The sequence below is a fragment of the Hyla sarda genome, chromosome 5, assembly GCF_029499605.1.
Source record: "Hyla sarda isolate aHylSar1 chromosome 5, aHylSar1.hap1, whole genome shotgun sequence".
NCBI classification, from domain to species: Eukaryota; Metazoa; Chordata; class Amphibia; order Anura; family Hylidae; genus Hyla; species Hyla sarda.
Genome location: NC_079193.1, coordinates 330,284,004 through 330,307,537, shown reverse-complemented (window position 1 = coordinate 330,307,537; position 23,534 = coordinate 330,284,004). Strand labels below are relative to the sequence as shown.

Here is a 23,534-nt window from a genome sequence, read left to right as displayed (position 1 = left end):
CCTCGACACGGCTCGACCACACAGGTAGGTGGGCAAGGCGAGGTACCGAAGGATAAGGCAGTAGCGTAGTCAAATGTAGCAGAAGGTCAAGGAAGGTGGTAAAGGTGTGGAGTCTAATAACGTAGCGGAAGGTCTGGATACACGGGTTAGGCTAACAGGCTACAGGGATGCTTAATCTCAGGCTAGGGGCACTGAAGATTTGGCAGGGAAGTGTGGGAGGTGCATAGACTTATAGGATGGTGTCAGGTGTACACAATATTTATGGGTGTACTGGCCCTTTAAAATTTTGAGCTCCGGCGTGTGCTCCCTAACCTCCTGTGCTGGTATTCGCATGCGGGCGAGTCCTGCGATGTGAATCACAGCCCTCCCCGCAGCCGGGGACAAAGGCATAATGTGATCGCAGCCGGTGCAGGCAGCCGGAGCGTGGGACATGACAATGATTAGTACAATTGCATTTTAGTCTTCTATACTGGCCGGATGGAATATTTAACAGCCACCTGGGAAGGTGGCAGCTAGAGAATAGAATAAAAACATTTTTGCAGTAGGCTTGTGAAAGGTGAAAATTCTAAAAAAATAAAACTCCATCTAAAGGAGACGATCAAGTACGCCTTATTCTCCCTTTTAACCATGATTATAAAAAAGTGGAAAGAATCATTAAAAAGAACTGGCATTTATTACACCAAGACAAAATGTTAAGCACTATCATATCCTCAACCCCTCCCATTATTTATACGAAAGCCTCTAATCTTAGTTTATAGATAGCCCCCACCATACAGAAGCACCCTGGCTCCCATACAGGTAAATCATGGCTTCATTTAAAAGGTTTTTATTGTTGCAACACATTGTAAAATAACAAATTTTCAAAAGAAAACTGAAGAAATTAGTTCCACAGTAAATAGCTTTAAATGAGAAATTATGGATAACATTTCTTGCAACACTAAAGGTGTAATATACATCATTCAATGTAGTTTTAACAAACAATATGTAGGTAGGACCAACCTTTAAAAACACGCATCTCTGAACACATTTATAATATTAGAAAAGGTAACACAAAAAACCCTCTGTCCTTATATTTTTACACCACCACCACCACCAAGATCCATCAAATTTAATATACACAGGTATACAAAGATTTTTATAAGATTGGAGAGGAGGAAATTATATCGCAGAGCGGAAGCAATGACAATCTATGAATTAGAAACTATGGAAATAAGGGGACACAATTCCGAACTGGAGGTGTTTGGTTTTGTGTGACAACTCCCTGGAGGGCTCAGACTCTCGCCCCATCTGGTGCCAGTACAGATGGGGCCAGAGACCTAGCCCACAGGGCATTTATGTCTCTTCTATACTGACTATTGTATTTTTATTGCAATTCTATCAAAATTTTTATTGCAATGTTGTGGTCATTGCTATTGTAATTAATACTGCTGTACTTTTGCTATATTTTTTACATTCCTTATCCTATTCTTTTAATTATCCTTTACCTGCATTTTTCATTTGCATGTGTGTGTATATTTTTTATGTGTATATACATGCATATATATTCTCTCCACGTATCTTACGTAGTCAAGTCAGCTCAATGAGTAACTATTGAATTTTACATATGTATCCATATTTATGTATATATATTTTTTTTTATACATATATTTATCTATTATATGTGACTAGTTGTATATATATTGTTATAAATTCTAATGCTCTATATTTGCTTGATTTTATGTAATCACATAAGCACTCTTAATACAGTCCGTACTTTATAATAAGCTAAAAATCGATGTCAATCAAAGCACATGGCCTATATAAATTCAGAACCACTGAAGAAGGAGTCAACCCAAAACATGTTTAGATGCTATATACCCTAATACTACAGATCACCTCAGAGAAAAGACCTATATTTGCATTTGCAACAGCTGGAGCCACTGTTCAGGCGTTCTGCCACGAGGACGCTGCCTGTCTGTATCCTTGCTTGTTTGCACCCCCACTCACCGCCTGTATACCGCATCCTACACCATCAGACTGCCGGAGGCAAGTTTGTGCCACCCAGGGAGGACATCGTGACTTGACACGCCACGCGGACATCATCATCGGGCCGGCTGCATAGCCGTGCCAGTCTGCAGAAACGAGGCCCGTTACAAAGCTGGACCATCATCCCGGAATCCTTCTCTGTACAGCGGTGCGGTGAGTGGTGCTGAGCACCAAACTGTGTTATGAACTACCATCTGCAAGTTACAATCTATCTACTACAGGCATCATTGTATCTATCAAACGCTACAATTTGAACCATCTGCAAACCCCACTTACCATCTTGTTGGATACAGTAAAACTACTATACTACTATGCATTAGGTGGCTGTTTAATTGACTTTTACGGTATATCTACGCATTGTGCAATAATAATATATCATTCTATTTTATTCTTTTTATATGTATAGTCCATAGCAAGGGCCCTGCCTGGATATTTATTGTTTCAATATTAAATAATACTCTAGTAATAATACAACTAGTCTGTAAGTTTATCCTTGTATATATATATATATATATATATATATATATATATATATAGAGGTCTGTATTGTATTTTTCTTTACCCATTTAATTTTAGCACGAAGGGTTGGGTGCAACACAAGTGCCTCGATATATACATATATATTTCTTATTTTTATATAATGTGAGTCCCCCAACTTTTATTATTAAATTCACTGAGCATCATGTTCTGTGTGTGTGTGCACTGCTCTTGTCCTACGCTGCCATCTCCTCCCCCTGCCATCTGGCACTAGTGTGGCACTGAGGAATAAGAGCGGTAGTAGGAGCCTGCTCTGGTGGACCCATCACCTCACTAGCCAGTACATACAATAATACAATACAAACAAGTACACTACTCCCAGTTTTACACAGCTGTCATAGTACCCAACTGCAGTGACATTTCTATAGAATCTTAGAGTGCATATTTGCCATTTAGGGGCAGGAGCCGTCTCACCCAGCTTTTCAGGATCCTGAAAGGCAACTCTGCTTAAAGCTGTGTGTGACATTCAGACCCTGTAATGATTAAAAGGCTGACTGTCATATGCAGCTTTCACAGGCTCCTGAATGGCACATCTGCTTAGTACAGCAACCACATGGCCACCAATACTAACGAATAATGTTCGCGAGAATAGTAAACATACCTTGCAGGAGTGGGCGGTAATGGTTACAAATTAATTGGGTGCAGCATTGAAACAACAGGGCTCTAATGCAGATCACATATCCAGTCAACTAGCGTCCTTACCTGCTGCCAAGCCTGGGTTGCTGTGTTAATAGAATGTACGGAGTGCTGGCCTAGGTTGACAAAGATCGGATCCACCAGGACGGTGCAGTCGATTAATTTTTCCAGCGCACTGAGGGAAATGGCCGTCTGGCCCTGAATGTGGAATGGTTTCACTAAACTCTTCATGGTAAGATTACGGCACTCCAGAAGCTGGCAATCTGCATCGGTGGAGAATCTTATCTCTTTGCATATGGATGAGCCGCTCCATTGACGCATATACACATGGGGCTCCTTTAGCTTGACCAGCATGTATTCCAGGTCTCCAGGGGTTGACATATCGAAGACGAATGGATGTAAGAATTTAGGGGGTGCTTAAAATAAATAAATAAATAAATAAATAAATCAGAAAAAATGTACAATAGATGGAACATTCATTAACAGAGCAGAAGCAAATGACTAGAGATGAGCGAACTTACAGTAAATTCGATTCGTCATGAAATTCTCGGCTCGGCAGTTGCTGACTTTTCCTGCATAAATTAGTTCAGCTTTCTGGTGCTCCCGTGGGCTGGAAAAGGTGGATACAGTCCTAGGAGACTCTTTCCTAGGACTGAATCCACCTTTTCCAGCCCACCGGAGCACCGGAAAGCTGAACTAATTTATGCAGGAAAAGTCAGCAACCGCCGAGCCGAGAAGTTCGTGACATATCGAATTTACTGTAAGTTCGCTCATCTCTACAAATGACTAAGCTGCAGGACATAAAAAAATAAGGAAATTACATACATAATAGACAGCCTTTTATAAGGTGTTCTAATAGCTATAAACAGTGCATTTTTATTGCGTAAATTTGTCATTTTCCATATCCTAAATTTTGTTACATTGCTGAATAAAGCCACAATTTATAATGGTTGAAGCGGGCATCAATAAAACGTTTAGTCATAAGAAGAGCCATGCAAACACAGGGGTGGCCAAGAGAAACATTACAACATAAGGAAGGAAAAGATCTTGTGTAAGAGGAAGAGATGCTTTGATGGCTGCTTTGGCTTTGAACTGTATAAACAGCTTTATGGAAGAGTAGAGCCATGTCACGGAAGGTCAAGTACATGGTCACTCATCCCATAAATAATCTGATGCTAAGGCGGTCATCCACTTTCAGGGCTCAAACAGTGTGTACTTTACAGCTTTACTCCACTAGAAAGACTTCTGTAGTCTGACCTATCACAAACTTCTGTAGTCTGACCTATCACAAACCTGCAGGGAATCTCCTTAGTTGACCTACCTACAGTCCAGGATTTTATAATAGGGAGTGAAGACTTTGAAGACCACTGATATAGAGGATGGTCACCTGCTATCCTCATTTTTGTTCCTTGCCAGGCATTTTTTTTTGGCTCAGTTTCACTAGGGAATAGTTGTGATCTGTAACTACAGTTTATCTACAGTGCCTACAGGGAGTATGAGACACGCCTTCTAATTGGTTCTGGCTGCTGCTTTCTCCTCCACCTGCAGCTCTATATTCTCTGATTGGCTGCTATGGACTACCACAGGCTCACCAGGAAGTCAGGGCACGAAGAGTTGTTTTCCATTAAAAGAGCAGACTAATTATAAAGTACAGATTACCAATGCACCAGTATGATATTTAAAGGGATTTTCCATGAAGCAAGGTTGGTAAAAGCTGATGTGTACCGTTTCTGTAAAGGAGCACAACACTGCGGTTATTTTAGGTACAATGATCTACATGACTATACAGTTCAACTCCCTCATTGATTTCGATCATTTATTGCTTTCTAATCTGGTTGGCTCAATGTTGATATCTAATGCCACCTACCTGAGTCTGAGCTGTAACAAAAAGTGGTATTACCAAGTGACTGAATACTTATGTGGAAAATGTCGGCTCAGGCGACAATTAACTGGACAATATAACTGCAGAAGAGGAGATTAAAATTACTTTGTTTATCTCAGTAGATTTCTCACAGAACTCTTAAACAAGAGTAATGTTATTGTACAGGTGGGACTATTGTAACATCATTCCTGTCTTTCTAGCTGTAAAAAGATGACAATGTTTTCTACTGGGCTGAACAGAAAGAATTGTTTAAAGGAAACCTGTTATCAATTTTACCTGCACTAACCTGACGGTACAGAAAGGTAATGCAAGTGATACTGATGTACTTCCATGGTTCGATTCCGTGCTCTGGTTGTCCTGCAATCTTCATGCCGTATCTTCTGTTCCGGATCTGACTGGCAGCATGGGCGGAGCTTGTGACGTCACTGCTGCTATTTGCTAGCAGCTGGACCCAGCAGAGAACAACAGCAGTGACATCACAAAGCTCCGCCCATGCTCCTAGTCGGCCCCAGAACGGAAGTTACGAAGGAAGATTGGGGGAGAACCAGTGCACAGAACAGGACCAGGTAAGTATTGTTGTCATCCGTGTCCCCTGCACTACCTGTCTGTACCGGCAGGTTAGTGCAGGTAACACTGATGACAGATTTCCTTTAAAAGTTAGTGTATGTTTTGTAGAGATATCCTATACATTATTGGAAAATTATGATAATGCATATGGGAATCCAGAGTTATGGGGCAGGACTGCTCATGCATTGTGTTATAGCAAAGATTTAACTTAGACAATCCTTTCCACGTAAAAGTGCCAACTAAAAATAAGCTGATCTCTGATATATCCATAATAGGACTCTCTGCAAAGAGCTCTAATCTGGCAGGGAATCATACAACAAGTGTTGAATTTCCCTGCAACACAGGACAAATTAAAGGGGTACTAGGGGTACTCCCCTGGTAAACATTTTTTTTTCTTAAATCAACTGGTGCCAGAAAATTAAACAGATTTGTAAATTACTTCAATTAAAAAATCTCAATCCTTTCAGTACTTATCAGCTTCTGTATGCTCCACAGGAGGTTAATTTCTTCTAGAATTCCTTTCAGACTGAACACAGTACTCTCTGCTGACACCTCTGTCCAATTTAGGAACTGTCCGGAGCAGGATAGGTTTGATATGTGGATTTGCTCCTATTTTAGACAGTTCATAAAATAGATAGAGGTGTCAGCAGAGAACACTGTGGCCAGACAGAAAAGAAATTCAAAAAGAAAAGAACTTCCTCTGGTACATACAGCAGCTGATAAGTACTGGAAGGATTAAGATTTTTCAATAGAAGTAATTTACAAATCTGTTTACCTTTCTGGCACCAGTTGATTTAAAAACATTTTTTTTACCATCTGAGTACCCCTTTAAGCAGTACAAAATTTCCTCTGAAATCAATGAGCTCATTCTATATAATAAATATAGAAGATGGAAGGTGCTCACCTGACTTCTAGACAACTTTACCGGAGCAAAACCGTTGAACCACTTATATCCTCTGTATTAAAAAATATTAATATAAAAGTAGAAAAAAGGTAGGGTGCTCAAAGTTATATGGGTTCAATTTCTTAAATAGTGGGTTTATTATATGAATTAATGCAGTAAAAAGCCTTATCTGAAGGCTATTTACTGTGTTGATTATACAGGGTGGGCCATTTACACGGATACACCTTAATAAAATGGGAATGGTTGGTGATATTAACTTCCTGTTTGTGGCACATTAGTATATGTGAGGGGAGAAACTTTTCAAGATGGGTGGTGACCATGGTGACCATTTTGAAGTCGACCATTTTGAATCCAACTTTAGTTTTTTTAATAGGAAGAGGGTCATGTGACACATCAAACCTATTGGGAATTTCACAAGAAAAACAATGATGTGTTTGGTTTTAACGTAACTTTATTCTTTCATGAGTTATTTACAAGTTTCTGACCACTTATAAAATGTGTTCAATGTGTTGCCCATTGTGTTGGATTGTCAATGCAACCCTCTTCTCCCACTCTTCACACACTGATAGCAACACCGCAGGAGAAATGCTAGCACAGGCTTCCAGTATCCGTAGTTTCAGGTGCTGCAGAATGGGCAAAACAAAAATTGGAACAGGACCCTCAGTTTACGCAGAAGATTTTGTTCAGTGATCTGACACTGGTCTGACACTAACGAACATTGGATAGATCCCTCCAAGACTGTTGGAACACAAAAATTGATGGTATGGTGTGGTATATGGGGTACAAAGATAGTGGGGCCATTCTTCATCAATGGAAACCTCAAGGCCACGGGATATGTGAAATTGCTACATGATAATGTGTTTCCCTCTTTATGCACTGAAACTGGCACGTTCCCTTAGTTTTTCCAGCAAGATGGTGCTCCACCACATTATGGGTGTCAGGTCCGAGCATTCCTAGATGAACAGTTTCCTGGAAAGCGGATTGGTCGTCGTGGGCAAGTTGAATGGCCCCCAAGGTCTCCTGATCTGACCCCCTTAGACTTTTATCTTTGGGGTCATCTGAAGGCAATTGTCTATGCTGTGAAGATACGAGATGTGCAGCACCTGAAACTACGGATACAGGAAGCCTGTGCTAGCATTTCTCCTGCTGTGTTGCTATCAGTGTGTGAAGAGTGGGAGAAGAGGGTTGCATTGACAATCCAACACAATGGGCAGCACATTGAACACATTTTATAAGTGGTCAGAAACTTGTAAATAACTCATGAAAGAATAAAGTTACGTTAAAACCAAGCACATCATTGTTTTTCTTGTGAAATTCCCAATAAGTTTGTGTCACATGACCCTCTTCCTATTGAAGAAACAAAAGTTGGATTCAAAATGGCCGACTTCAAAATGGCCGACTTCAAAATGGCCGACTTCAAAATGGCCTCCATGGTCACCACCCATCTTGAAAAGTCCCCCCCTCACATATACTAATGTGCCACAAACAGGAAGTTTATATCACCAACCATTCCCATTTTATTAAGGTGTATCCATATAAATGGCCCACCCTGTATATAATGTATGGACAGGACAGTTCTCTGAACCAAGAGATGACAGAATTGATCTAGAGATCCCTCAATAGAATTACCTAACAGAGTGTTTGAAAGTACATTTTTTAAAGCAGATACCCACTCTTATAGTAGACATTATAAGTCAAGTGTCCACATGATTTTTAAGGACCCAGCCCATAATACCTTAAGGACCCAGCCATTTTTTGAACATCTGACCACTGATACTTCAAGCATTAACAACTATGGGATGCTTTTACCTTTCATTCTGATTCCGAGAATTTTGGTGAAAAATTCAAAAATTTGATGAAAAAAAATAAAATAATTTTGCTTTTTTTTTTTTACTTTGAAGCTCTCTGCTTATAAGGAAAATGGATATTTCAAATAAAATATACATTGATTCACATACACAATATGTCTACTTTATGTGGGCATCATAAAGTTGACATGTTTTTACTTTTGGAAGACATCAGAGGGCTTCAAAGTTCAGCAGCAATTTTCCAATTTTTCACAAAATTTTCAAAATCGGAATTTTTCAGGGACTAGTTCAGTTTTGAAGTGGATTTGAAGGGCCTTCATATTATAAATACCCCACAAATTACCCAATTATAAAAATTGCACCCCTCAAAGTATCCAAAATGACATTCAGTAAGTGTGTTAACCCTTTAGGTGTTTCACAGGAATAGCAGCAAAGTGAAGGAGAAAATTCAAAATCTTCATTTTTTACACTCGCATGTTCTTGTAGACCCAGTTTTTGAATTTTTACAAGTGGTAATAGGAGAAAAAGCCCCCTAAAATTGGTAACCCTATTTCTCTTGAGTAAGGAAATACCTCATATGTGTATGTCAAGTGTTTGGCAGGCGCAGTAGAGGGCTCAGAAGGGAAGGAGCAACAATGGGATTTTGGAGAGTGAGTTTTTCTGAAATGGTTTTTGGGGGGCATGTCACATTTAGAAAGCCCCTATGGTGCCAGAACAGCAGAAAACCCCACATGGCATACCATTTTGGAAACTACACCCCTCAAGGCACGTAACAAGGGGTCCAGTGAGCCTTAACACCCCACAGGTGTTTGACAACTTTTCGTTAAAATCGGATGTGTAAATGGGAAAAAAAAAATTTCACTAAAGTGCAGTTTTTCCCCCAAATTTACATATTTTTACAAAGGGTAATGGGAGAAAATGCCCCCCAAAATTAGTAACCCCATCTCTTCTGAGTATGGAAATACCCCATGTTAGGATGTAAAATGCTCTGCGGGCGAACTACTATGCTCAGAAGAGAAGGAGTCACATTTGGCTTTTTGAAAGCAAATTTTGCTGAAATGGTTTTTGGGGGGCATGTCGCACTTAGGAAGACCCTGTGGTGCCAGAACAGCAAAAAATACCCACATGGCATACCATTTTGGAAACTACACCCTTTAAGGAACGTAACAAGGGGTACAGTGAGCCTTAACTACCCACAGGTGTTTGACGACTTTTTGTTAAAGTTGGATGTGTAAATGGAAAAAAAAATGTTTTTTTATTAAAATGCTGTTTTTTCCCTAAATTTTAAATTTTTTACAAGGGGTAGAAGAAAATGACCCCAAAAATTTGTAACCCCATTTCTTCTGAGTATGGAAATACCCCATGTGTGGACATCAAGTGCTCAGCTGGCGAACTACAATGCCCAGAAGAGGAGGAGCACCATTGAGCTTTTGGGAAGAGAATTTGTTTGGAATGGTAGTCAGGGGCCATGTGCGTTTACAAAGCCTCCGTGGTGCCAGAACAGTGGACCCCCCACATGTGACCCCTTTTGGAAACTACACCCCTCACAGAATTTAATAAGGGGTGCAGTGAGTATTTACACCACCACTGGTGTTTGACAGATCTTTGGAACAGTGGGCTGTGCAAATGAAAAATTAAATTTTTCATTTTCACGGACCACTTTTCCAAAAATCTGTCAGACACCTGTGGGGCATAAATGCTCACTGTACCCCTTATCACATTACATGAGGGGTGTGGTTTCTAAAATGTGGTCACATGTGGGGGGGGGTCCATTGTTCTGGCATATGGGAACTTTGTAAACACACGTGGCCTTCAATTCCGGACAAATTTTCTCTTCAAAATACCAATGGTGCTCCTTCTGTTCTGAGCATTGTAGTGCACCCGCAGAGCACTTTACATTCACATATGGGGTATGTTCTTACGCAGAAGAGATGGGGTTAGAAATTTTGGGGGGATTTTTTTTTCCGTGAAAATTACAAATTTAGGGTAACACCAGCATCTTAGTGAAATTTTTTTTTTTTCATTTTCCCATCCAACTTTAATGAAAATTCGTCAAACACCTGTGGGGTGTTAAGGCTCACTATACCCCTTGTCACGTTCCGTGAGGGGTGTAGTTTCCAAAATGGGGTCACTTGTGGGTATTCATTTTTTTGCGTTTATGTCAGAATCGCTGTAAAATCAGCCACCCCTGTGCAAATCACCAAATAAGGCCTCAAATGTGCATAGTGCGCTCTCACTCCTGAGCCTTGTTGTGCGTTCGCAGAGCATTTGACACTCACATATGGGGTATTTCTGTACTCAAGAGAAATTGCGTTACAAATTTTGGGGGTCTTTTTTTCCTTTTACCGCTTGTGAAAATAAAAAGTATGGGGCAACACCAGCATGTTAATGTAACATTTTTTATACTAACAGGCTGGTGTAGCCCTCAACTTTTCCTTTTCATAAGGGGTAAAAGGAGAAAAAGCCCCCCAAAATTTGTAGTGCAATTTCTCCCGAGTACGGAAATACCCCATATGTGGCTCTAAACTGTTTCCTTGAAATACGACAGGGCTCCGAAGTGAGAGAGCGCCATGCGCATTTGAGGACTAAATTAGGGATTGCATAGGGGTGGACATAGCGGTATTCTACGCCAGTGATTGCCAAACAGGGTGTTTCCAGCTGTTGCAAAACTCCCAGCATGCCTGGACAGTCAGTGACTGTCCGGAAATGCTGGGAGTTGTTGTTTTGCAACAGCTGGAGGCTTCGTTTTGGAAACACTGCCGTACAAGACGTTTTACATTTTTATTGGGGGGGACAATGTAAGGGGGTGTATATGTAGTGTTTTTACTGTAAACCTGTCCGTGTGACATGGGGGGGGGGCAAACCTCCAGCTGTTTCAAAACTACAACTCCCAGCATTACTGACAGACCATGCATGCTGGGAGTTGTACTTTTGCAACAGCTGGAGGCACACTGGTTGGAAAACCTTCAGTTAGGTTCTGTTACCTAACTCAGTATTTTCCAACCAGTGTGCCTCCAGCTGTTGCAAAACTACAACTCCCAGCATATACTGATCACCGAAGGGCATGCTGGGAGATGTAGTTATGCAACAGCTGGAGGTATGCAACTACAACTCCCAGCATGCCGAGACAGCTGTTTGCTGTCTGGGCATGCTGGGATTTGCAGTTTTGCAACATCTGGAGGGATACAGTTTATAGAATACTGTACAGTGATCTCCAAACTGTGGACCTCCAGATGTTGCAAAAGTACAAATCCCAGCATGCCAAGACAGCAAACAGCATGCCAAGACAGCAAACACCTATGCTAGGAGTTGTAGTTTTGCAAGATCTGGAGGGATATAGTTTAGAGACCACTGTATAGTGGTCTCAAACTGTAGCCCTCCAGCTGTTGCAAAACTACATATTCCAGCATGCCCAAACAGCTGTCTGGGCATGCAGGGAGTTGTAGTTTTGCAACATCTGGAGGGCTAGAGTTTAGAGACCACTGTACAGTGGTCTCAGACTGTAGCCCTCCAGATCAACTTACCGGCTTCCGTAGGATCCAGGGAGCCGTCCTCTTCTGCCGCACGACATGCCACCCGCCGATAACTGTCACCCGCTGCCTCCGGACGGGTAAGTGGACTTCAGCGTTCAGTCCCCTTTGCTTCCCCGTTCTGCCCCGCCTTTTGTGGGAGGGCATGACGGGGAAAATGAAAGTTAACCCCCCCACCCCTGATATGCTATTGGTCGTCGCTTCTAGCAGGGATAGGAGGGGATAGGAGGGGGATCGTATGTGTCTTAGACAACCGCGATCCCCCTTATATTCCGGGTCACCATAGACCCATATGACCCGGAATAGGCACAAATTGCAAGTGTGAATTCACGATTTGCGCCAATCGCCAACATGGGCATTTGCACGGGGTGTCTGGTTAATAGATATCAGCAGTCACCCCGGTCCGGTATGGATACACCCTGGGTCCTTAAGTAGCAGGACGTCAAGGCGTATCCATGCGCCCTAGGTCCTTAAGTGGTTAAGAAATATAGCCAATCTTGTTTATGAGCTTGGTTTGGTATCACATCTCAGCCCTATTCAGGCTGTCTGGGCATGCTAGGAGTTGTAGATTTGCAACAGCTGGAGGCACCCTGGTTGGGAAACAATGTCTTATAAAGGTTATGTTACATGCCTGGCACTGCCCATGAGCAAAAGTGGCAGTGTTCCTGAGTGAGTCTTCTTTGTGGAAAACAACAAAGTAAAATCATTAGGGCACTCCTACAGTGATCACATGCTATTTTATAAGGCTTTATTCAAATTGGTGACATGATTTATAACGGAGTCTTGACAGTTATGTAGTTTGTATTTATGATGACAAAATTCACTAACCATGCCATCAAAAATGCTGAATATACATATGCAAAAATGTATGGATTAGCTATAGTTTACTTAAATGGGCACTGTCAGATTCATAAACGTTTTATATGTTTTAAATCTTGGCAAAACATTAATCTATCTAATATACTTCATAGGAAAATTGTATTTCCTTTTTATAGAAATCATGGCCGATAAAACCACCACTAGGGGTCCCCGTACCATCCAGAACATAATCCTGTCCAGCTGCAGCATCATCTTTCTTCTAGGTAAAGCACAAGCTGGGACAAAGTAAGCGAGGGAGGAGACTAGCACTCCTCTGTGCTCACTCCTGTCCTGCAGCATGAACACAGATAGGAAAGGGCTACAGAGCAGCCTGCAGCGAATGGATTAAGAGACCCAGCAAAGAACAGCAGACTCACGGAGAAAGAGGAGACATACAGAGTGAGGACATGCCCCTCCAAAGAACAGAATGACAAATAAAGTGAACAACAGAGGTATTTGTGAGAGAAATATGGGTGCTAGACACATAAGAATTATATGTACATGATCAGGATTAGGTATTGAGTAACATAACATTTTTGTGGGATGTGACAGGTACTCTTTAATAGCATTAATGGACAAGGCAGTCATTGCATTATCATATCTATGAAATAATGAATGATAAAATATACCTGTGCCTAACTGATCCAGATGATGACACAAGTGCACTTCTAGGTGAGCAAAGTGAACTGAAACTCCAATAGAAGGAACCAACCAGGGAGTAAAACAGGAATCCACTCTTGTACAAGCTGCAAGCGCGGTAGGAGTCACAAGCTGGTCACAGGCACTTTGAGAGCCAGATTCGCTTTCGGAGCTATGGGAAACATAAAAAAAATAAATAAATAAAATGTTCCTTTTTTTTTTTTTTTTTAGACTATAACAAAACTATTCCAAGATTATAAAATGTTATATGATAAGTGCAGATGGTCTTGTCCCTTTGCCCAAAAATATTCTGGAAAGTGCAGCCAACATAATTATATTTCATTTCACATCTGACCATTAGAATTTGCATAAATATTTATCAGGAAAAAGTGGCATTCGATTGTGTAATTATATCCGTACACTGTTATTCTTTCCTATTTATAATTTTTAAAATGCTACAGTAACAAGCCAAAAAAGATAGAAGCAAAAGGCAAAGCAGCTGTAATTAATTTGCTGGTCCGATATACAGGATGAAAAATTAAAAAAAATATTGAATAATGAATTACGGTATTGAAAGATGAATTGGTAATTATATGTTTAGAAAGGGCGCCTAATAACATTGGTACCTGAGGCTTATAAATCAAAGAGAACAAGGATATGAAATAATATATAAAAAAATTAAAATTTATACCTAAAAGGTACACAATCCTCTCCAGAATAGCTAGTGGGCTCTTCAGGTGGCTGATACATATCATTAAGATTTTTAGGATGTTGGGATTGTCGAATGCTGCTGTTCCAACATGCACTCAGTTCCTTGCCTCTTAAAACTTTCTGGTCCCCATCTAAACATGAAATAATGTTGGCTCAGCCAATCACTGGCTAGAATAGGTGGCTTGCTTTACCGAGTGATTGGCTGAGCCAACACCATCCTGTTTTATGTAATATTTTGCAGAGTTACGTAAAGTAAAGTATCCACGTATATTTTAGGCCGCAGATTTGAAAATGCATATTTAATGCTGCAGATTTCAATGTAAACTTGAAGACCGCTTCAAATCTGCAGCATCAAATATGTGAAGGATACTGTACATGTTAATACACCCTTAAAGGAGATATAGCAGGATACATGGAAAGAGCGAGTCAGCCCGCGGTCGACACACCGGGTCCCCGTACAGGAGATCGCAGGGGGTCCAAGCAGTTGGGAACCCCCCCCCCCCACGATCTCCTGTAGGGCCCCGGCATGTTGGCCCCTGCCCTATGCGCTCCCTCCATATATCTCTATAAGTGATTCGTTCGGCTATCTTTGGCTCTCCCATAGAGGTATATGGAGGGGGCGCATTGACTACCACTTCATAGGGTCAACACGCTCCGTTCCGGTCTGACACCCCCAATCTAAAACTTATCCTCTATTCTGCGGATAGGGGATATATATGTTTTTGTACATGATACTTCTCCTTTAACTATTTCATTAATTGTCTATACTCAGGACAGGCCATCTATATCTGATTGGTGGGTTGCTTACACCCAACATGGCATCCCCTCAGATCAGCTATTCAGGAAATCCACGGTATGCAGATACATTGAAGCAGACATCTCCATACATTGTGTAGTGGGCATGCCAAGATCTTGCAGCTCAGCTCTTAGGCTAGGTTCACACTGCCGAGCTTCCCACATTCTCCTCTCACACCTAGTCACCTTATAGATCAGTGGTTACCAAACAGTGGCCCTCCAGGTGTTGCAAAACTACAATTCCTAGCATGCCCAGACAGCCAACATCTGGAGGGCCACCTTATACTGTATATTAATTTACTTATACAGCACTGTTGTGCTTTTGAATTGACATTTGTTTTAAATGATATATTTCACAATAAAAAAAAAATTATTATAAAAAATATATACTATATATAATAACTAACTATGATAATAATAATAATAATGGTAATAATAATAGTAACAATAATCATAATAAATTATAACAGAAGTGGAATTTAAGACCTTTTATGAACTAGTGGTATGGTTATTGCACCATTTTCTCAATGGGTCATGAAAAACTTTTGGAACAAATGTTCTCCGGTCAGGGTAAAAATTCAGATTTGACTTCACATTACTTTTGTCAGCATCCTTTCAGGAAATTGCATTAAGCCTGAAATGTGAGGATGGCAGTGACTCTCTTTTTTTTTAACATTGTTTAATATATAATCAATAAACAAAAGCAGTAAAAGGTATTAGTTAGTGTTGTTTTATACCATCAGATAATCACGAGAACATGCTGAAATTATCCAGTGTTCAGTGCAACCCCAGTTTATACCATATGCAAAATAAAAACTTCAAAATAAAAATAACATGAGAAATTGTTGAGCTAAAGAAAAACAAAAACTTTTTGGAAATGTGAAGGGTCACTGTCGTTGGTGTGAAGTGTTGGCAAATGAAAAAGCAGGTGCTTCTATTTGTTTTTTCCTATCTTTTTTTGCGATATATATACTACTTTCTATCATATTTACTATACTTTCTATATACCATATATTTACCATTATACTTTTATATTATAGATCAATGGGCAAAATGCTCAACAGAAGGAAAATGTCCGAAAGCTCCATAGGGATATGAATGGAGTGCTAACTTTGCACACACACTATGCTCCATTCGTTCAGGGGACAATTTTTTAGTGTTGCCATGAAGGTTGGGGGATTCCAGCGCTTGGACCCCCCACTTATCAGTATATTACTTCCTATCTTACTGGAAGTAGCACTGCTTATCTCTGTCAAGCTAAGTGAATTTCTCGCTATAATACTGGCACGGAACACCCAGGGCATCGGCTATGCCAGCCCCATTTAGGGAGAGTCTAGGTGTCATTGAAAGGGTTTTTCAAACTAAGAAATAAAAGGATGCCTTTATTAAAAAAAACAGCTCCACACCTGTCCACAGGCTGTCTCTGGTATTGCATCTCATGCCCGTTCAGCTCAATAGAAATGAGTTACAATATCATTTTATGCCAAAAGGCCAGATCAGTATATGAGGGTTAAACTCTCAGTTAAAGGGGTTATCCAGGAAGTATAAATATATATCAACTGGCTCCAGAAAGTTAAACAGATTTGTAGATTATTTCTATTAAAAAAATCCTAATCATTTCAGTACTTATGAGCTGCTGAAGCTGAGTTGTTCTTTTCTGTCTAAGTGCTCTCTGATGACACCTGTCTCGGGAACTGTCCAGGGTAGAAGCAAATCCCCATAGCAAATCTCTTCTACTCTGTGCAGTTCCCGAGACAAGCAGAGATGTCAGCAGAGAGCACTGTTGCCAGACAGAAAAGAACAACTCAACTTCAGCAGCTGATAATTATTGGAAGGATTAAGATTTTTTTATACAAGTAATTTACAAATCTGATTAACTTTATGGAGCCAGTTGATATAAAAAAAACTTTTTACCTGGAATACTCCTTTAAATACCCATAAACCACCAACTAAGGTAATCCAAAAATACCCTTATTTTCCCACAAACAATAAAAAAAATCAGCTTTATTATTTTTCTGCACACATATATTAGACAATAATATGTGTGTGTAGTAAAACATCTGTAACTCAGCCCCCCTAAACATGTCTCATCACAAATGAGGCAAAACATGTTGAGGGGGGCTGAGTAACACGTTGCTATTGTGTATACAGCCCCAATCGAGACTGTTTGTGCACTGCAGGTACTTACTGTCCGTGCAACCAGATGAGACCAGGGATTTTAGTATAGTTCTATTAGTATATTAGTTATGGTATTGTATTGTGCACAGGTTATGGTCAACATCAAGTGTTTAGTTTACACATGTAGGGGTTGGTATTATAGTTTTATGTGTTTGGTAAGAATGATGCTAAACCAGTAAATACTTTATTGGACATTTATAGACTAATATGCACTCATTTTTCTATATATTGTACAGGCATACTGTACAGATTACTGTTATATTGATGTTTATTATTGTAATGTTTTATTTTTTTTAAATAGAAAACCTACAGTCAGTTAGATCCAGTGATGGCTTAATAGGGTCAGGTGACTGTCTACTCCATCTCACAACATAAGGGGACTGTAGCATTAAATTTTAATGTGTGTGCGTGTAGGAAAACAATAAGCTTATTTTTTTTTATTGTATATGGGAAAATAAGGGTATTTATGGATTACCTTTTTTGATGGTCTATGGGTATTTGCAATATCAGACACAACTCACTGACAGGTATGGTGCTGCTTCAGGAAAAAGCCATGGTATTCTAATCCTAGACAACCCCTGTCAACAATATTGGATTTTCCTAGGTACTCAATTTATGTTGGATTTTTTTTTTATTATAAAAATTGTTTCTTTTAATTAAAAACTGCACTACTGTAGACAACACAATGCTGTAGGCTAAGCCATGACATTGGTGTCCTAACATGATCTGAAGAGCAATATAGAAAAAATAAGTGATCTTTTCTTCAATGTGTTTGAGTTAAAATCAGTTCTTGACCTTAGGCCTTGAATTGAAGCCTTTGGTTGCCACATAACCACCCCTCTGCTAACAATCACACGTGGGCCAGAAAAAACAAAAGCCTCAATTTAAATCACATTTAGCTGTCATTAAACTACTGCACAGGGTAAAAATGCTGTTTATATTCTCACACTTACTCCGAACCTAAAACACTGAGATTACTCCGCGGTGAAGTGTTTACTTGTAGGCGCAGCTCAAATTAGCTGGGATGTGAAATATGCTCTCCCTTCCACACAAGTCTGTTTATAATGGGTTAGATAGCAATATGTTCTTAATGTGAGGCCATTGGAATGATTAATGAAAGTCTTAAACAATCATACTCTTCATGGAAATATTGTCTTTACGCTAGAAGAGAGAAAAAAACTGAACAGAGGGGCTTCTGCTAGTTCATGTACAGTGTATGTAGGGAAAGACATACACAAGGGTGTAGCATTGGGGTGCACACAAATAGGGGTGTGTGCACCCCAATGCTACACCCTTGTGACTTCTGCCCAGCATTATGGGCTTTAGTTTTCACCACTAACATAGTATGTTACTGTCATCTGTATACTCATACCTCCTGAGGAACCCCGATATTTATCTTTATTGGGGGGGGGGGGCGCGTAGCGGTTGTGCTTTGGTTCATTTGTTTTTACTATAGTTTATACATTTTTTTCTGTAGGTTACCTGGCCGCATAGGAATAGGTGACCCTGACTGCATTGAATGAAGGGGTTAAGCACAGGGCCAGGCAGCTTCCCTCCCACTTTTCCCTCGGATAGGAGGGTCTTACGGGATACGCTCAGGGGGTATTTATTGCCCATTCTGCCCCTGGCACTTCCTTTTGGACTCACCGGCATCTGTGTGAAGCTCTGTTCTCAGATGGCCGACGAGGTAGTGTGGGCTGCGCTCCGGGAGCGGGCGGATCCGGGCGTCCTTTCTCGGCTGCTGGCCAAGCTTGGGGTCCCTGCTGCTCCTGCTCCTCCTGTCACTTCTGCTCATGTCCCCCCTGTATCTGCGTTAGTGGAGCCGGCCGGCTCAGCGGCAACTGCGGGAGATCGCCGTACCTTCCGTCCATCTTGCCCCCCTGCGAGGCTGAGCCCCAGCCCTCCCAGGGCTTCTGGTAGTGGAAGGTGGGGACGCACGGCTGTGTGCTCTAGATCTATGGCTGGCAGCTCTATGGTTGCTGCGGCTTAGCCCCACCCCTTACGGGTCATGTGACCCCGGCCCCCTCACATGCAGCACGGCAGAAAGGAATTATTACCTGTGCTGCTGCGCTGCCCCGAACTACAGGTACTATGGGTGCTGGTGCCCCTGCCCCATCCCAAGCCTCCTCTTCTGAAGAGGAGATCCCTGGCACTCCTCCCCATACTGTGGCTGCCCCTAGTGTGCTTTGTGGGGGTCCTGCTATGTCCCTGAAGCACCCCCCTCCTTCCTGATTCCCTGTTTGAGGAGCTTCCTTTTGAAGATGCTCCGGACACCACAGGGGATAATATGAACCCCCCCACCTTGTCTTCCCTGCCTGTAGCTCGCCACCCCCCCTGTATTCCATGGAGACAGTGAGCGGCCGATCTGCCCGCGACCGCGTATCCCGTGGTTCTGAAGTACGTGCCCGTGGCACCGTTCACACTGGTCTTCCCGGGATTCTGGTCGCTCTAGGCGGAGCAGGACCACTGGGTCTTATCGGAGATGTTGCAGGCATTCCTGTCGGGATTCCAGAAGCAGGGAGAATTCCTGTAGATCCCGATCCTCCCGCTGGTGGTCGCCATCATCCTCCGGGGAGAGCTCCTGGAGCCATGAGCGGCGGTCCTGCCGGTGTGAGAGGTGGTGGCGGCATTCAAGGTTATCTCGGAAGTCTTTCCGCGTGGGCAGTCGGATCCGGCACCGGAGCCTGTTCCTGTTGCATCCTTGGATGTACCCTTTTCTTCCTGGTGCTCCTGCGCGTTCTGGTAAGTTCGATTTTTCTGGTGCCTGGAGGGGGGGGGGGATGGGTACAGATTTATTATCTACATTAAAACCTGTGTTGCATAGGATGGAGAGTAAGGATGTGGTTGTCCCTGCCCCGGGATGGCGGGAGTCACCGGTTAGAGTGGGCATTCATAGACTTTTTTTTTGTGGGATTAGTCTTTTGGGTGTGCATGTGGAGACAGTTGTTAAGGAGCAGATTTGGGGAAATCAATATGTAGATATGTGGTCGCTGGTGTCGGTTGACCAAAATACTATAGATGTTCCCACTAAACCCCCTTTTGCTAAGACTATGGGGAATTGGTTGCAGGCTTTTGTAGTCATGGGGTGTATAATGGGACAGAAGCATCCGGAGCGTTGCTCGGAGCTTTTTGTGTACATGGATTTTGTGTACAATGCCTGTAAGGCACACAGGGGTACTGCGTGGTGGCGGTATGACGAAGAATTTTGTAGCCGATTGGCTTCGCAGCCGGAGGTTGGTTGGGGTGTAAAAGCGACCGATGTGTGGTTGCGGTTGATGATGGTGCAAAGGGCGCCATCTTTTCAGTCAGGGGGGGCTGGTCAATCCGGGGTGTCGGGACCAGCGGTCATGTGCAGACCCGGGGAATGTTGGTTGTTCAATGAGGGGCATTGTAAGTTCCTCAGCTTGTGTAAGTACAAGCAAGAATGTTCCTCCTGTGGTGGAGGACATGCCACAGTGCTTTGTCTAAGGGCCCAAAACAGTCCGTCCGGACGCAGCTTGAGGCTGAGGGTAAGGACCCCAGTGAATGTGGCCGTGATGGGGCCATGGCTAGACCAGTACCCCAATAGGGAGGAGGCGGTTGTTTTGTCTAATGGTTTGGGTTTTTCATACCTTTTGTTTTAGGTAATGTTGTTTTGGCCTACCAAGATAATTTAAAATCGGCCAGGGACCATCCTGAAGTGTTGCGGGATAAGATTGGAATGGAGGTTGCCTTGGGTCGATTCATGGGTCCTTTTAGTTCCCTCCCTTTTCCTAATCTGCAGGTGTCCCCGCTTGGCGTTGTGCCTAAAAAGAAGGTGGGGAAGTTCCGCCTTATTCACCACCTTTAGTATCCGAAAGCTTCCTCAGTGAATGATGGCATTTCGAAGGAGGATGCCTCCGTGTCTTATGTGTCTTTTGATCGGGCGGTGGCCCTAGTTCGGGGGGGCGGGTGTTTCAGCCCTTATGGCTAAGTCCGATGTGGAGCCGTCTTTTTGTTTATTGCCATTTCATCCGGAGTGTTATCCCCTGTTGGGTTGCTGGATGGATGGTCAGTTTCATTAAGTTTGTTTGCCTATGGGTTGTTCGATTTCGTGCCACTACTTTAAAATGTTCAGTACATTTTTGGAGTGGGTGGTACGTTTTGAAACAGGCAGTGTTTCTATTATCCACTACTTGGATGATTTTTTGTTTGTTGCCCCTGCGGGTTCCTCCACGTGTCAGTTTTTGTTGGACACTTTTTGTTTTCTAATGCAGCGGCTTGGAGTTCCTTTGTCTGCTGAAAAGACGGAAAGGCCTTCCACTGTTATTTAGTTTTGGGCATTGAAATTGACTCAGTAGAGATAGTTTTTCGGCTGCCGGCTGATAAGCTGGAGAGTTTGTTGCAGCTGGTGGAGGGTTTTTGCGAAGTGCGCAAGGTAACGCTCTGGCAAATGCAGGTTTTATTGGGTCATTTGGTTTTTGCCTGTAGGGTGATGCCTATGGGTCAGGTTTTTCCAGGAGGTTGTCTTTGGCCACGCAGGGCATGTCAGTTCCTGGTCATCATATTCGCATTTCTAGGCAGATGCGCTCTGACATTTTGGTGTGGAGAGTATTTCTGAGAAGGTACAATGGGCGTACTTGTTGGCAGGCTGTGGAGTTGTCCAACGTTGAGCTTCAGCTGTTTACGGATGCGGCTGGTTCCTGTGGTTTTGGAGCCTTTTTTGAAGGGGACTGGTGTGCAGAGGCGTGGCCTTCGGAGTGGAAGGACAGTGGTTTGTGCCGGAATTTGATGCTCCTTGAGTTGTTTAAGATTACTGTTGCGGTTGAGTTATGGGGGGTTCGCTTTAGTAACCAGCGGGTGTGTTTTTGGTCTGATAATTTGTGTGTGGTACATTGTATACAATGGTTTGTCCTCCTCCCTTCCTGTGTTGTCCTTGATCCATCATCTGGTTCTTCATTGTTTGCAGTTGAATATTTGGTACAGGGCTCGACATGTTCCGGGGGTTGACAATGCTATTGCTGATGCTCTTTCCCGTTTTCAGTTCCAGGAGTTTCGGCAACTTTGTCCGGAGGCGGCGATGGAAGGACTCCCCTGCCCCTCATTGGTTTGGGAGTTGGTGATCAACACCTGATGCCTTTAATTGAGTCCTTGAATCCTCTGTGGTAGCCGCCACTTGGGCATGGTAAGGCATGGAAAGAATGATGGTCGGTGGTTGGTGGGCGAGATGTGGCTGCTTATCAGTCACGATCGATTATCTGTTGACTTTGCGCTCTGCTAAAGTTTCTGCTGTGGTTGCGCGGCAGCGTTTTTATTTTAAATTGCTGGGATGGGACAATGTCACTAAGAGGTTTTTGATCCAGCATGCTCTAAAGGGTTGGCAGCGTACTAATGAGCGTTGGGAGACTCTTTGTTGGTGTCCTTTTGTCGGTGACGAGTAGTTGTTGTTCTTCCCCTTATGAATCTATTTTATATTCTGCGGCTTTTTATGTTGCGTTTTTTGGTGCGCTGCGGGTCGGCGAGTTGGTTCCGGTGTCTAAAACAGGTACTGGTGGTTTATTATGGAAGGATGTAATGTTTTCCAATGGGGTTTTACAGTACGGAGGTCTAAGACGGACCAGATGGGTAGAGGTTCCATGGGTGTGCTTGCAGGCAGTGGACAAGGACGCGTGTCCTGTTCGGGCGGTGTCAAAATTTTTGAAAGTTCGTGATTCCGGTACGCATTTTTTCGCGCATGCCGACGGCCTACCGCTGGCGAGGTATCAGTTGCAAGTGGTTTTTAAGCGCTGTTTGGGTCTCTGGGTGCCCCTGTGTGCGAGTTTGGTACGCACTCATTTTGCACTCGTTTAGTGCAGCTACTGAGGCTGCGAGAGCTGTTTTTTCTTAGACTGCCATTCAGCGCATTGGGCGTTGGTGCTCGGATTGTTATGCTGGTTACGTGCGTCCAGAATTGTTGTTATAACTTTGTTTCTTTTTCCAGGTCCTATGAAGGCCACGGTTTTCTTTTTGGGGCACTCCCGATAATCCGCCCTCTGCCCCGCCCGGTGGAAGATCCCTGGGTTGTGGTAATGTCACCACGCATTGGCGTGGTATCCCGGGTATGAGGTAGCCTCGGGTTCTGACGGAGGTGGCTGACATTCCTAGAACTGTCCATTCTGGCGTGGTATTGGTCGTGCACGCGGGTGGGAACGGCCTCTGCCATTCCAGAGTGCTGGATCTCATAACTTTGAAGAAGGCTGACATTGAACAGCTTCCGTGTTTTTTCTCAGAAATATTTTTTGGGTGGTCCGAGATAGTGCTGCGGGTCACCTGACAGGGTGATGCTGAGGCCATCGAGCGGTCTCGCCGCCTGGTTAATTGACGTATGGCCCATTTCGTGAGAGCTAATGGTGGGGTGGTGGTCCATAACTGGGAGCTGGAGGGTGACAACTATCGGTTTATGATACCGGATGGGGTCCACCTCAATGAGATTGGATATATTTTTATCGGGCTTGCAGGATGGCCTG

General features: G+C 42.7%; 1 protein-coding gene across 1 annotated transcript in view; it reads right to left on the bottom strand.

Annotated features, from left to right (window-relative positions):
- Positions 1–23,534, bottom strand: part of VPS13B (vacuolar protein sorting 13 homolog B) — a 1,225,788-nt gene that overhangs the window by 136,526 nt on the left and 1,065,728 nt on the right. Inside the window, exons 41-42 of the mRNA XM_056522379.1 lie at positions 13,377–13,558; positions 3,265–3,614 (exon numbers count right to left, since the gene is read on the bottom strand). Coding sequence (XP_056378354.1) covers positions 3,265–3,614; positions 13,377–13,558 — 532 coding nt within the window. The remainder of the gene's footprint in view (positions 1–3,264; positions 3,615–13,376; positions 13,559–23,534) is intronic.